Below are 15,075 nucleotides of genomic sequence, written 5' to 3'. Positions count from 1 at the left end.
CAAGACTTTCCTGAAGCCTTAGTGTCCCATAGCCCCCCAAACAAAAATACTCTGATCCTGCTTAAAATTCCTATTTCATATACCTACACAAATCCCTGTATCTATAGGTCACAAATTAACAAGCTTCACAAAATATTCTATTATTAACAGACTGTTACATTTGCTATTCCAGATGTTCGGGCCCAAAACATACACATTTTCATGGGTCAAAACCCCTCCCTTGAAAAAAACTTCAATATCCACCTCAATTTTCGAATGTTTCCATGGAAATCCATTTTCAAGACACAACATATGAGCAATGAAAGAGTTAAACGACTTAGACAAGTTCTCATGAAGCTTAGCATTCTCAATTTTAAAGGTCTCAAATTTTAGAAAATCGAGAAGAAATAAAATTTAAGATCATGGAAGAAAATTGAAGAAAAAAGTTCTGGAAGTCACAAATCAGCGAAAAAACGAAGAAAAAACAAGAAGAAAAAACAACATATTATTACACGTGTCAAACAATACCTATGGATTAAGAAAGAAATGAGATTCAACATCTGAGTAATGAAAGAGCGTCTTAAATAACTCAGACATGTTTTTATTAAGCTTGGCATTCTTAATTTTTAGGGCCCAAAATTTAAGGAAATCGAGAAGAAAACAACATACAGGATCATGGAAGAAAATCGAAGAAAAAAAAATTGCACGAGTTCAAACATCTCCAATTTTCTCGGCTATCTACCTTAGTTCAGCCCTAGGATGGATCGATGGATGGATGATAGACTATCTATCAACAAGTGGAATGACATTATTTCTATACAATTCTTAGAAAAGGATTACGCCAATTCTGCATCTCACTCAGAATATCTGTCTAGGCTTTTTCTCCAATTAGCCATGGCTCTTAACTTTTTATTCACAGTCCACCAACTTGATTTTGATTTATGAACGACAAAAAAAAAGTTGAAATCGCTCCCAGAAATAGGATTCTCTCCCATGTCGTCCTTACATAAACAACACTGGATAAGTTTTGCTTTCTAAAACATGCTTACTAGGTATAAAGCAAAACGGACAGAAAAGTTATATTTTCGTGAAGAAAAGTATAAAGCCCATAAAACCATACTCGACTTTTTCTCGATACTGGATAACCTATCAAGTTCCTTTGATTGACAGATATCATGCAATTCAATAACAAGCAGAAGTGTCTTTTGCACGAACTTACAAGAAAATAGATTCTATTGGATTTGCTTAAAACTTAACGTAATTAGATACTTAAATCATGGGAATTTTTGGTTTAACTAACTTTCTCTGTAGATAAAACTGATGCCGGAGATGAATCTAAGATATCCAGATCTTTTTACCACTACTGAACAAATACTGTGATCCATATTAGGAATATAATACGGTATTTTTTGGATTTGGATAAACTCAGAGGCTAAAAATTGTAATAATAATAAAAAATAAAGAGAATAAAAAATTTCAAAGACAAATAATCAAATATTCATAATTGTTTGAAAACATTTAGCATGTTTCATATAACACTGTGGGGAGGAGAGTTCATTAAATGTCTTCCTGAACCCCCTGAAAGAGGGGGAGGGGAACCATTATAGGCGACTTTTGATCCAATTTTTTGGGGGGAGGGAGATCCTTCATACCTGCCTCGGGGAGGGGGGAAGCCCCTCTCGATGTGAGCTAATTGTTAGTATACTGTGTCAGTCAATGTTACTAACATCTCTTCTAATGCCTTCAATTTGTTGCAATTTTGATAAAGATTAGGAGATAAAAAAGAATTTTCTTTTTTAAGGCAAGTTGGAAATGAAGCTATTAGATCGATCTTTACAATTCTAAGAATTCCAAAATCACACTATCCGCATATTTATTCTAATATTAATATAATATTTATTCTAATAATAATATTTATTCTAAATACATTTACTAGACGTTTCTGGCAAATGTTGAAAAAAAGTGCAAACGTTGAAAAAAAACATTAAACTTTCAAACTGTCGACCAAATTTGATCAACATTCAATTAGATTCGAGTCAAATTACTTTTTTCAGAGAATCCTTCCTTCCACATAACTTTTGTTTTTCGTGTACTTCCTTCTTTGATTACGACCCGCCTCTGACCCCCTTTGGTCGATCAGTTTCATTTCAAGGAGTGCATTTTATCTATGAAAAATGCGGAATCGATCGGTTTAACATCCCACCTCATATCATTTTAGATACAATTGTCCTCGGGTAAGTACTTATGTTTCTCCTGTAGTTCTATGCCTCACTGGAAAAAAAGCTACTGGAAAAGAAAAATAACTGGAAGCTTTTTGTGACATGCAAGAAAATACAGAATCTCAACTATTTACTCCCTTTCGGCTCTGAGGGACTAAGAACTTGTCCAGGGTGATTCCACTTCCACTAATCACACTCAGGGTGAAGCCTGGTCATGTCCCATGGCAACAGTAAGATTTAGGCATTTTTCCGTATTTATAACATGGGACTAATCATAAATCACTATTACATTTTACAGATCTGTTCTTTATATATTTTCCTAAAAAAAAACGAGAATAAAAACATTTCGCAAAAAAAATGCATACTTTTAAATTGAGAGAAAAAAAGCTACTAGAAGCTTTTTCAAAGTTGAAGTAAAAACACGATACAGGAAAATGCAGAAAATACAGCATCTCAACTATTTTCCTAATACTTCCGGCCCTGAAAATAGGGACTAAGAACTTGTCCAGGGTGACTCCAGTTCCACTAATCCCTCTCAGTGTGAAACCTGGTCATATTCCATGGCAAAAGTAAGATTTAAACTTTTTTCTACATTTACAACATGGAACTACACATAAATCATATCATACACCTCCCAGATCTATTGTTAATATATTTTCTTGGAAAAAATGAAATGCAAACGCTTCGCAAAAATTTCAAAATATCAAATTTCTAAGAATACTTATTTAAGATTCAAAAAATCACCCTCATTGCTTCTTGATAGAAAGCTATTTGAAATAGAGCATGGGACTAATCATAAATTATATTCTATATCTGACATATTTATTCCAAATATATTTTATAGGAATAAACATTTCACGCAAACGTTGAAAAAAAAGAGTGCAAATGTTTCCAAAAAACTTAACTTTCAAATCGAGAAAAAAGAGCTACTAGAAGTTTTTTTCAAAACTGAAGCAAAAAATATAACAGTGACATTCAAGAAAATATGGGACTCATAAACCATATCGTTCATTCCATAGATCTATTGTTCATATATTTTCTTGGAAAAAATGAAATGCGAACGTTTCGCAAAAAATTCAAACTATCAAATTTTTAAGAATACGATTTTAAAGATTCAAAAAATCACCCTCGTTGCTTCTTGGTAGAAAACAATTTGAAATAGAACTTGGGACTACTCATAAATCATATTATACATCTCATAGATCTATTCTTAATATATTTTCTTAGAAAAAATTGAAAATGCAAACATTTCGCAAAAAACTTCAAACTTTCAAATTAAGAGCAAAAAACTACTAGAAGCTTTTTCAAATTTGAAGCAAAAACACGATACAGAGATATGCAAGAAAATACAGCATCTCAACTATTTACTCCTAATGTTTCCGACTCTGAAAATAGGGACTAAGAACTTGTGCGGGACAACTCCACTTTCGCTAATCCCTCTTAGAGTGAAGTCTGGCCATGTCCCATGGTAATAGTCAGATTTAAGCGTTTCTCCGCTTTTAGAACATGGGGATTACAAACCAGCTTACACTCTATTAGAAGAGTGGAATAAATGTTATGTCCTTAGAAATTATGCGGAAAAGGAAAAAATATTAAGTCAATAGTATAAAGGAGACAGTTTGAGATTCTTTAATAAGCTTATAGGTTTGGGGATAAAAATTTTGATATATAGAGATAAAAACAACAACCATTGATAGACATGATTAATGAACTAGTGAAATAAACTGCGAAATAAAATAAACAAAAAGGCAAACAATAATTTCCTGCAAGAGAATGAGAAATGCGAAACAAAGGCGATATTTTAACAAGGACCATCACCAAGCCACCTTCAAGCTAAAAAAAGCATCAGAAACAAAAACCAGCCTTTCAAAATAAGCAATAAATCTCTAGCCTAAATATCTATATTTCACATGCCTCATTCACTCATTTTTAAATCATTGAAATTGGCGTGTAATGTATGGTTTGTGACAGGATCAGGTTTTTCTTTCAACATTTTATTGTTTTTGCTATAGCAGTTTTGTTCAGATGAAAGTTTTCTATACTTTTTCTTTACATTGTGGTTGTTCTTCTAAAGACTTTCTCCTTCATTTTTCTTTGAAGTAGACACTGAAAGCTCAATGGCGTCTATGATGTATAGGGAGAAAACAGAGGGGCAGAAAATTAGAGAGGGAGAGGGGCTATTCTTTCATTTTTTTCAATGAAAATACTAAAAAAAAACCTTTTCAATTAAAATACCTTGGGGGGGCTGTTCCCTCCCTCCCAATTGACATTACTGTGGAAATTATGTCACCAGCGATGATAGTGAGAAAGTGTGATGCAGTGACTAACATGCATGGAGGATAGTTATTTTGACACAAAGGTATTTATAATTGTATGGAATATTATTAGCCTGAAATAATAATTAATTATTAGAAAAATGAATATTAAGTGACTAGTTAAAGATAAAACCATAAATGAGTGTGACAATATGGGCTACCGTAGTCTCCAGTCTATGAGCTCCGAGAGGTACCAACTAAAACATTTTGATGTAAAGAGGAACACATAAGTAGATTTACCGCTTTAAAATAAAATGAAATTTTTCTAAATGAGGTTAGATTTTTAATGCTTTTTATGGACAGTATTAAAGCGGAATTTGATTTTAATTGTATTATTTTTTATTTAGATATCTGAGACAGATATTTTTGATTATTTTTATGTATTAGATTTATATTATATATTTTTGATGTATTATATTTGATATAATGATATTTTTTTATTTAGTATGAAAAACAATGTCAAATTGACATTCTCTACTAAATAGGACATATATGTCACTTCAAATGGTAGAGTTGCTTTTATTTCTTTTCGTAGTAAATGACTAATTTCTTAAACTTCACTGTCTTTCCATAAAAACCAAAAATTATAATAAAGATATCAAAACAGGTACAATTTTAAGGAATATTAATTACCATTTCAAAGACAATCAGTTACCAATTCAATGGTAATTTACCTTTTAATGGTAATGTTAATTTTAAAGAGTATTAGCCAGAAAAATATGGGATATCAAATACTTGAGCAGAAATGAAAAAAAAAAACGTAATAATATATATATATATATATATATATATATATATATATATATATATATATATATATATATATATATATATATATATATATATATATATATATATATACATAAAACATTAAATACTGACATTATATTGGTATGATAAAGTACCAAGACAGTTAAAATGAAACTGATTGCTCAAATTGGTTAAGTGAAAGACTTATACACCCGTATATAAATCAAAAATTGGAAAAGACCTGAAATTAAACTTTTAATGAGAAAAACCTTCATAAAGAGTTATGCAGTTTTGGTAGCACCGAGCGCCAAGTTTTAAAAAAGAACGTAATTTAAAAATCAGCAAAAAAACAACAAAAAAAAGCCTAAAAACACATGGTACTAAACAGCATGAGAAGATATATTCCTTTGAATGCCTTCCTTTGTTGTCTTCTTTTTGTTTTTCATGATTTTTACTCTGTCTTTTCAGGGCCCTGATCAGCTTTTTTTTAGACAGGTAATAAACAAACTGATGACGATAGTGATATAAACTAATAATTATTAGAGATCTGGAATTTAACTTTTAATGAGAAGAATCTTTATAAGGATTTATTCAGTTTTGGTATCAGCAAAAATATTTAGAAAAGAACGTGAGTAAAAAATCAGCAAAAAAAACAACCCAAAAACACATGGTAGCCTACTAAACAGCATGAAAAGATATACCTTTTTTGGTGCTGCAGTTGTCTTTTTTTTGTTTTTCATGATTATTACTCTGTCTTTTCTGGGCCCTGACCAATTTTTTTTAGGCAGGTAATAGTCAAATGATGACTATAGTGATTTAAACTAAAATTTATAAGAGATCTGGAATTTAGCTTTTAACGAGAAGAATCTTTATAAGGATTTATTCAGTTTTGGTATCAGCAAAAATATGAAAAAAATGAACGTGAGTTAAAAATCCACAAAACAAACTAAAAACATACGGCACTAAATAACTTTAGAAGTTGTAGCTTTCCTATAATGTTGGAGTTGTCTTTAAGAATCAACGCATTCTTAATATGTGAATTTTTAAGGACAAAAGAGCGTTTCCAGATTTAAAGTAGTTTGCTGATTTCCTTTGACAGTTCAAGGTAGTAGCACTAACTAAAATATGCCACTGCCATAAAAACTTCCTAATTTTGAAACAACCAAAAGAAAAACATTAAAAAATGGAACTTTTTACTCTGAGTACACATTAGATGAATCCAGGGGGGGCAAAGAACGTTCTTATTTGGATGTACTCGGTAGTTTATTGGAATATTGAAGCACCAGAAAAAAGATCCAATGGGAAGAACATTACTTACGATGCTTTTTGTATATTTGGCATCCTGACAGCTGGGCCTCTGGACATGCCATCTTTTTCAACACTGCTCCTAACACCTCCTCCCGCTAATAGTGCACGACAGCCTCTGTTAGTGCTGGCAACGAGGCAGCCTTCTGTAGTAGCCATCGGAATGCTTACAGTTTTGCCATCAAGCAACATGGGTCCAGCAACTCCAACCGGGATGGGTACATAGCCTATCACATTTTCACAACATGCACCAAGAACCTTAAAATAAAAAAAGATAACTAATCAGTTAATTAAACAAGTAAAACGTTATTTGAAAGCTTTTTAACAAAATCTTTGATTATTCTGGCTTGTTTCAATGGCTTTCATTATTCTGGCTGGATTTCTGTTCAATTGATTTAGTGTCTCATCTGCTCTCTTCTAATTTACTTCAATAGTTTTTTTTTTCTTTTTTTTTATAGCACTGAAGACGGCTTGGCGTAGGTCCTTGGCGAAATATCTGATTTTGTCGTTTTCGTTTCTTTGTTGTCCACTGGCTGATACTACCCTCGTTCTCTTGGTTATTAATTATATTATTTTTTTTTGTATGTCATGCAACATTAAAAAAGTGCCTAAGCCGCACTCTAGTAAACACACTTTTAGTAAAGAAAACACAATTTATTTTTCATGAAATAAAGTTGTTTTATTTTAATGACAAATAAACAGAAAGTTTGAGACTCACTCTGAAGACACTCACGGTATTAGACATCACGCTAATACCGTCAAAGCCACAGCCTATATAGACACCAGTTGCGCAAACATTTTTCAAAAGCAGCACATAGCTATCGTCACGACATCGACGATAGAGCCAAGATCTTTCCGCGCTGATTGGCGGAATAAAGCCACACCCACAATAGAGCCAAGATCTTTCCGCGCTGATTGGCTGCGGGAGCGCCGAAGGTTAGCGCCTAGTCTAAAGATGTGTGTTAAAATCCTTCTATTGGCAAGATACGACTCCACGCAGCTGGTGTCTATATAGGCTGTGGTCAAAGTGAAGCATACAAAATTTGGGAGATCGCTCTACACATACACTTAAATACATTCATAATTTACTTTCGCTTTCTTCTTTTCATCTTCATTACGTTTTAATCTATATTGCTTATGGATTTATTCCAGTTCATTCGACACCAAAACTCCCGAATTTCTTCTTTTTTTCATTCAATGATTTATTAATTTTCCTCGAAACGGCTTTTTTTTAATTTTCCCTTTATTCTTTTATAATACTGTCACTACGATTCCTGATTGGTTTGCTTTCTTCTATAGTCATATTTCTATTTATAATTCCCAGCCAACAGTTAAATTTGACGTTATTAACTCTGTTTGTATTCTTTTTCAGGCTTTATAAGATAAATGACTGCTTTAACAGATAAGTTCACAAGGAATAAACTAATCATAATTTACAAACACCAAAAACAAGAAGAACAATAGGGAATTTTTTTAAGACAGTGGCAAACAAATTAGAATGAATATTTCGGGCCCTATGTCCAAGGGCCGTCCTCAGCAATACAAATAAGAAAAAACAACTTACAAATAAAATCAATAAAACTAAAATGAACAGTTTTTCAAAACAGTCCCAGCATCCTTACCTCAGCGAAATTCAACCAGGGCTTTGAGTCCTGGTTGAACTTCACTTATTGATTATTGATATCAACACCAAATACCCCCCACTCTCTCCCGCAAGGCTCTATGGCCAAGAATGCAGGAAGAAACAAAGGGAAAAAAAAAACAATAAAATCAGCAAAAACTTCAACATGAAATAACGCCAGTGCAAACTGTGATACATAATTATCACCCCCCCCCCCAAATTCTAACTAGGACTAGAGACGTCAACCGTACATAAGCTTTGAAGAAATAATAGTAACGGATTAAAAAGCAAAATAAGAGACGAAAATTTAAAATTAATTAAATAGGTTAAATAACAATTTTTTGTTTTTCTCCAGTGCAGCTCATTCTCCGCATCCATACTTATCACGGATTTAAAAACATTAATTTATCTTGGGATAATCATATGGAGTAAAACGTAGAGAATAGTTTTCAAAGGTAATGTCTCACTCATCTTAATTCATTTGTCCATCTCGTCTAGTACCTTTTCAAGTTCATATCCAATTACATGTTTACTTATTAATTTATTTAACATTAATATTAATTAGGATATTTAATGTTAATTAGATTTAATATTATTGAAATCTTAATATTAAATCCGTCTTATTTCAATCTAAATTTGGTAATTATTTTAATTAATGTAAGTAAAAAATAATTTAACATGGATTAAATTTAAATTAAAAAATTAAAACAATTTGATTAAAACTAACTGCATTGAATATGAAATCTTAATCAAAATATAATTAAGTAAATATCTGAATGTTTAATATTATTAAATCAATAAAAGAATTAATATTTAATATAGAGTCCCACATCTTTGTTTTTTTTAAAGCAACTTGTTCTCCACTGCCATGCTTAGTACGGATTTAAAAACATTAATTTATCTTGGAATAATCATATTGAGTAAAAGGTAGAGAATAGTTTTCAAAGGTAATGTCTCACTCATCTTAACTCCTCTGTCCATCTCATCTAGTACCTTTTCAAGTTGATATCCAATTACATGTTTACTTATTCATTTATTTAAAATTAATATTAATTTAGAACATATAATGTTGATTAGATTTAATAAAATCTTAATATTAAATCCATCCTAACTCAATCTCATTTTGGTAATTAAGTTAATTAAAAATAAATTAAGTTAACATTGATTAAATTTAAATTAAAAGATTAAAGTAATTTGATTAAAAGTAATTACATTTAGTATGAAATCTTAATCAAAATATAATCAATTAAATTCGGAATATTTGATATTATTAAATCAATAAAGGAATTAATATCAAATATAGAGTCCCGTACCTTTGTAAAATATAATTAACTAAATTCTGAATATTTAATGTTATTCAATCAATAAAAGAATTAATATCAAATATAGAGTCCCACACCTTTGCTTTTTTTTTCAAAACAACTTGTTCTCCATTGCCATGCTTATTACAGATATAAAAACATCAACTTACCTTGGAATAATCATATTGAGTAAAGGGTAGAGAATCTAGGGCAGTTTTCAAAGGTAAAGTCTCACTCAATATTGCGCGTCTGATCTTAACTCCTCTCTCCATGTCATCTAGGGCTTTTTCAAGTTGATATCCAGGAATATGTTTGCTTTTGACTAAAGATAATATCTCAGAGTCCGATAAGTATTTTGACCCCTGAAAAAAAAACACCCTTAAAAATAATCTCACCCCCTTACAGTCAGACTTGCCGAAAAAAACAATAAATAAACTATATTAGCTTATCTTTAACCTTATGTCTTCATATGTGTCCAGGGGCAATTGAGGCAAAATTATATTAATTAATGTAAGATTTAGAAATTTAAAGATAATACAAAGACAATAATAGTAATTAAAAATGAATGACCTTCAGTTCATGTGGCAAAAATTATAATATAAACTTGGCACAAAAAATTAAGAATACATTATATTAAAAATACGCTACAATGTTAATATAAAAATACAAGAAAAAGGGATTAGAAAGAATCTGCCTTGTGTCTTCTGCCTTCGACAAAAAATCGGGATCTTATTAGAAAATGAATCGTTCCTTATATTACTGTAAAACTAGAATTACTTTACAGAAGGCTCTCAAACACAAATTGCGTTCGTCTTTCTCCGTATCACCGCCTTATTAGATTCTGTCCACTGTACATTTTTTTTTCTTCCTTTTTTAATGTTTGTTTTTTCTCTTTTTTTATGTGTTACTCCCCGTATGGTAATTTTGTAGAGTGTCGGTGAAAATAAATAACAATAAAAATAATTAAAAATGAATTATCTTTAGTTCATGTGGCAAAAATTTTCATATAAACTTGGCACAAAAAATAACCTTCTTCAAAACGTAGTAATTTCTAGATTATATTATTTATAAACCTTATAATATTTATTATATTATTTATATATTATTTGTTAACCTTATGAGCCTTGAAAAGACGAAATTAGGAATGTTTATTTTAGCATTACAACATTAGACATTTCCTATCTTCTCTTTATCTAGGATTAAAACAGTGAAGTCATGTAAACTAGAAAACAATGACGAGCCAACCTTTGCCCGAAGAAGACCAACACACTTTTATATTTGTCCTATTACAGGACACGCTTAGCCCTATTATATTTACTTTTTTGTGTACTTATTATTTCCAACTAAAACGGTTTTAAAACCCGGTGTATTACAATACAATGACAAGTAACCTTTGTCCGAAGAAGATGAACGAACTTTTATATTTGCCCTTTCATACCACACACTTAGTCCTACTAAATTTGCTTGTTTTTAAAGTTTATTGACTCGAATCGAAACAACATTAAAGTCAGGCAAATTGCAATACAATGACGCGCCCTATTTTGGCCTGAAGAGGATCAACACCCTTTTACATTACCCTATTATAAAACACAGATAGCCCTACCATATTTACTTGTCTTTTCTTTTTTTTTCCTTGACTCGAATTAAAAAGAATTGAATTGAGATATATTACAACAGAATGACTAGCCAATTTTGCCCGAAGAAGATTAATACACTCTTATATTCGCCCTATCATACATAAACAATTAGCTTTATTCTATTTGTTTGTTTTTTCCTTTTTTTTCCTTAACTCGAATTTAAAAGGAATAAATTGAGGTACATTACAAAAGAAAAACGAATGAATTTTTGCCCAAAGACGCTCTTATAGTTGCCTTATTATACATAAATAATTAGCCCTATTATAATTGCTTGTTTTTTTTTTACTAGACTCGAATTTAAAGTATTAAATTAAGGTACATTACAAACGAATGACGAGCCGATCTATTATACATTATCTATTATACTAATATATTTATCTATTATACATAAATAATTAGCCCTATTACATTCGTTTGTTTCTTTTATTTTGTCTTCCTTGATTCAAATCAAAAAGTATTAAATTGAGGTACATTACAAAAGAATGACCTATTATACATAAATAATTAGCCTTATTATAATTGTTTTTATTTTTTTGTGTGTGTTTGTGTGTTTTGAGTGAGGAAATCCCTCTCGTGGTTGCTGAAAAAGTGCGACATATTTAATAACTTCCATTTTTCCGACTTGATGCAAATTCAGACTATCTCACAGCTTAGATACCAATACAGTTATGGAAACTCGATTTATTTTTGGGACTGAGTGCACGGTAGCGATGCTAGCGGCTGGAGACAGGAAACTGGCAGCACAGCTTAGATACCAATATTGGTATCTAAGCTGTGTATACAACAAAACAAAATTGCATTCCCGCCTAGTGTTGTAGTACGATCTACATGTCGGGGCACGGGCTTGGAGGAGGCACCAAGTTCAGAGTTCTGCACCAAAAGCTTCTCATGGGCAAGATAAGAGTTTTCATAACTGTATATTGGTATCTAAGCTGCGGACTATCTGGAGTTGTAAAAGAGTTCTTAAAGATAGATCTGATCTTATCCTTACACTTGGGAATATTCCCCGACTAACTCCGTTGTTTGTTGCCTATGTCTCCCTGAAAAACTTCTGTTTTCTCTGTTTGACTTTCTTACACACGAGTTAATTAATTCCGTGGTTAACTTGCGCCAATTAAGAGCATTTATTTTCTGTACCCCCTTAAAATAAAATACTGAAAACTTAGAAAAAAAAAACAATGAAGGTAGCAATAATCGACTGACTAATATTTATTTAACAGTCAATTGATGACCAATCGAACAGTCAAGTTAATCATCAACTGAACAATATTCAGTTAACCGAGCAATGATTATAGCACGAGCTTGGAAAAGAAAAATAAGTGTCTTCAAAACGCAATAATTTCTAGAATATATTTATTATTTTCGTCTACTTTTTTAAGCCTATAAATTTTGGAAAAATCAAATGAGCTGTTTGTTTTAGTGTTTTTTTAGTATAGTATAGTATAGTATTTAGTATAGTATAGTATAGTTATAGTATATATACTTTGTCTTAGTATAGGAGATTCCCTGTCTTCTCTTTATCGAGGATTAAAAATAGACTTGAAGGATTATACAATATTATAATTTAAGGATTAATTCAAACAGTAGCAAGGACATCAAAATGAAAATATTTTTCGTCTCTTAGATCCACTTGAGTCTGTTAATACCTGAAAAACACAATTTTCTAAGATATTTCTTTTGATTATTTCAAAATGTTAAGTTTTTAGGGCAGTTCCACATTTCCGTCAGCACTGCCACGTTCAGAGCCGGAGTTAAATTTTTACTCAGGGGGAGGGGCAAATTAAGACTTTTCTCCCCTCTGTCGCACCATCAATACTGTAAATATTAAAATTTTTGCCGAAAAGCATTAAAATTTACGTTTGTTTTGCCTCCCGGGGCATTTGCCCTCTCTAGCCCCCTCCATCCCCCTTAGATCAAGCCTTGGCCACGTTGAACTGGGCAAAACTGCATAAAAAACAATGAATATCTTTTTCATTAGAGATTGGATTCATGATTGTAATCTTTTTAAAATTTATGCATGGTTTTGTTAGTTTTTACTTGGCTAATAAAAAAATAAATCAGTTCTCATTTTCACTGTCCTTGGCAATTCGAAGTGTGATACATTACGAGACGATGAAGAATCACCTTTCAATAAAATCAAGAGTATTCCTCGACTTACCTAATTATTTTGGACCAAAACAAAACGATGAAGAATCACCTTTCAATAAAATCAAAAATATTCCTCGACTCACCAAATTACTTCTGAACTGAATCTTGGACTGACCGAAACGAAACGATGAAGAATCACCTTTTAATAAAATCAAGAATATTCCTCGACTCACCTAATTACTTCTGGACTGAGTCTTGAACTGAATCTGGACCGAAACGAAACAATTAAGAACCACCTTTCAAAAATATTAAGAATATTCTCCGGCCCACCTAATTACTTCTGGACCGAATCTTGGACCAAATCTGGACCGAACGAAACGATGAAGAATCACCTTTCAATAAAATCAAGAATATTCCTCGGCTCACCTAATTACTTCTGGACCGAATCTGGACTAAAAAGAAACGATGAAGAATCACCTTTCAATAAAATCAAGAGTATTCCTCGACTCACCGAATTATTTCTGGACCAAAAAAAAAAACGATGAAGAATCAACTTTCAATAAAATAGAGACTATTCCTCGGCTTACCTAATTACTTCTGGACCGAATCTTGGACCGATCTGGACCGAAACGAAACGATGAATAATCACCTTTCAATAAAATCAATAATATTCCTCGGTTCACCTAATTACTTCTGGACCGAATCTTAATTTAAAAATTATGTTTCAATTCTGCTCTTTATTTTCATAAGAAAAACTGCGTTTTTTATAGAGAGAAATAAGGAAAAAGGCGAAAGCGTCAGAAAAGATTCAAAGACGTAAAGCAACACTTTTTAGTCCCTACGCCGTGACAGTTGGAAGAACAAATTAAAGTTAAATTTAAACAAATTTAAACTGAAGTGAAATTCAATAATTAAAGATTGATGCATTATAAAACAATGAAGAACCAACCTTTGTGCGTAGAAGATCAACACAGTCAAGAATATTCCTTGGCTCATCCGGTTGCTTCAGGGCCGAATCTTCGTCAACAACTTCCATTTTCTCAGTTTGGGTCTCCTTCTCCTCAGTTTCGGCAATTGAGCTTTCAGAATCAGACGAATTTCCATCTCCAATGGAAATGGAAAAGCCCCGAGTACGAGGGTATATGATATCTGAAAAGATTCATGTTAACACAGTTAAAAATGGAGTTATGGATTCTCTTAGGGTTGCCTCTGTATTCCTTTCTTCTCTTTGCTCGAATGCTGATTTAAAATTTTTTGGGGTGAGGTGGGGAGGGGTATTTTCACTGAAAAAACTTTCCGGGCCCCGAAATTTTCTTGAATTGGCGACCCCGCTCTTATTTAATTATTTTTATATTCAGTGCAGTTACAGCTGAGCTTAAAAAAATACAAATAAGAAGAAAGAAGGACAAGGAAACAAAATAAAATTCTTAATTTTAAAAAGATAAGATTACTTGAAGTGGAAAAAAAGAAAAGATAAAAAAATGGTTTTATTCCAATAAAAACACCCCCAAGCTAATATTATTTATTCCAATGGAATTCGAAATGCCCTGAGTATGATGGTATCTGATATCTAGAAAGAATCATGCTAACATAGTGACAAATAGAGGTGGTAAATTCTATTAGGGTTGCCTATACATTACTTTCTTTTCTTTGCCCAAACAATGATTTTTTTCGGGGGGGGGGGCATTTTCACTGACAAAATCGAAAAATCCTTTCCTACTCCCTGGTTTTCTTGAATTGGTGCCCCCCTCTTATTTAACTTTTTTTGTATTCAGTACAGTTCCATGGGAGCTTCAAAATACAACTAAGAAGAAAGAAGGACAAAGAAACAAAATAAATTCTGGATAATAAAAAGATAAA

At 31.7% G+C, this 15,075-nt stretch overlaps 1 protein-coding gene across 2 annotated transcripts in view; it reads right to left on the bottom strand.

The window, feature by feature from the left end:
* The window catches only part of LOC136040737 (3-hydroxy-3-methylglutaryl-coenzyme A reductase-like), a 168,249-nt gene that overhangs the window by 41,277 nt on the left and 111,897 nt on the right, over positions 1-15,075 (bottom strand). For both annotated transcript variants that reach the window (XM_065725044.1, XM_065725043.1), the window contains exons 10-12: positions 14,165-14,364; positions 9,661-9,852; positions 6,582-6,826 (exon numbers count right to left, since the gene is read on the bottom strand). In XM_065725044.1, the coding sequence (XP_065581116.1) occupies positions 6,582-6,826; positions 9,661-9,852; positions 14,165-14,364 (637 nt within the window). The remainder of the gene's footprint in view (positions 1-6,581; positions 6,827-9,660; positions 9,853-14,164; positions 14,365-15,075) is intronic.

This window comes from Artemia franciscana, chromosome 21, assembly GCF_032884065.1.
Source record: "Artemia franciscana chromosome 21, ASM3288406v1, whole genome shotgun sequence".
Lineage (NCBI taxonomy): Eukaryota > Metazoa > Arthropoda > Branchiopoda > Anostraca > Artemiidae > Artemia > Artemia franciscana.
The sequence above is the reverse complement of the archived record's forward strand: the minus strand, read 5'-3'. Positions and strand labels throughout refer to the sequence as shown.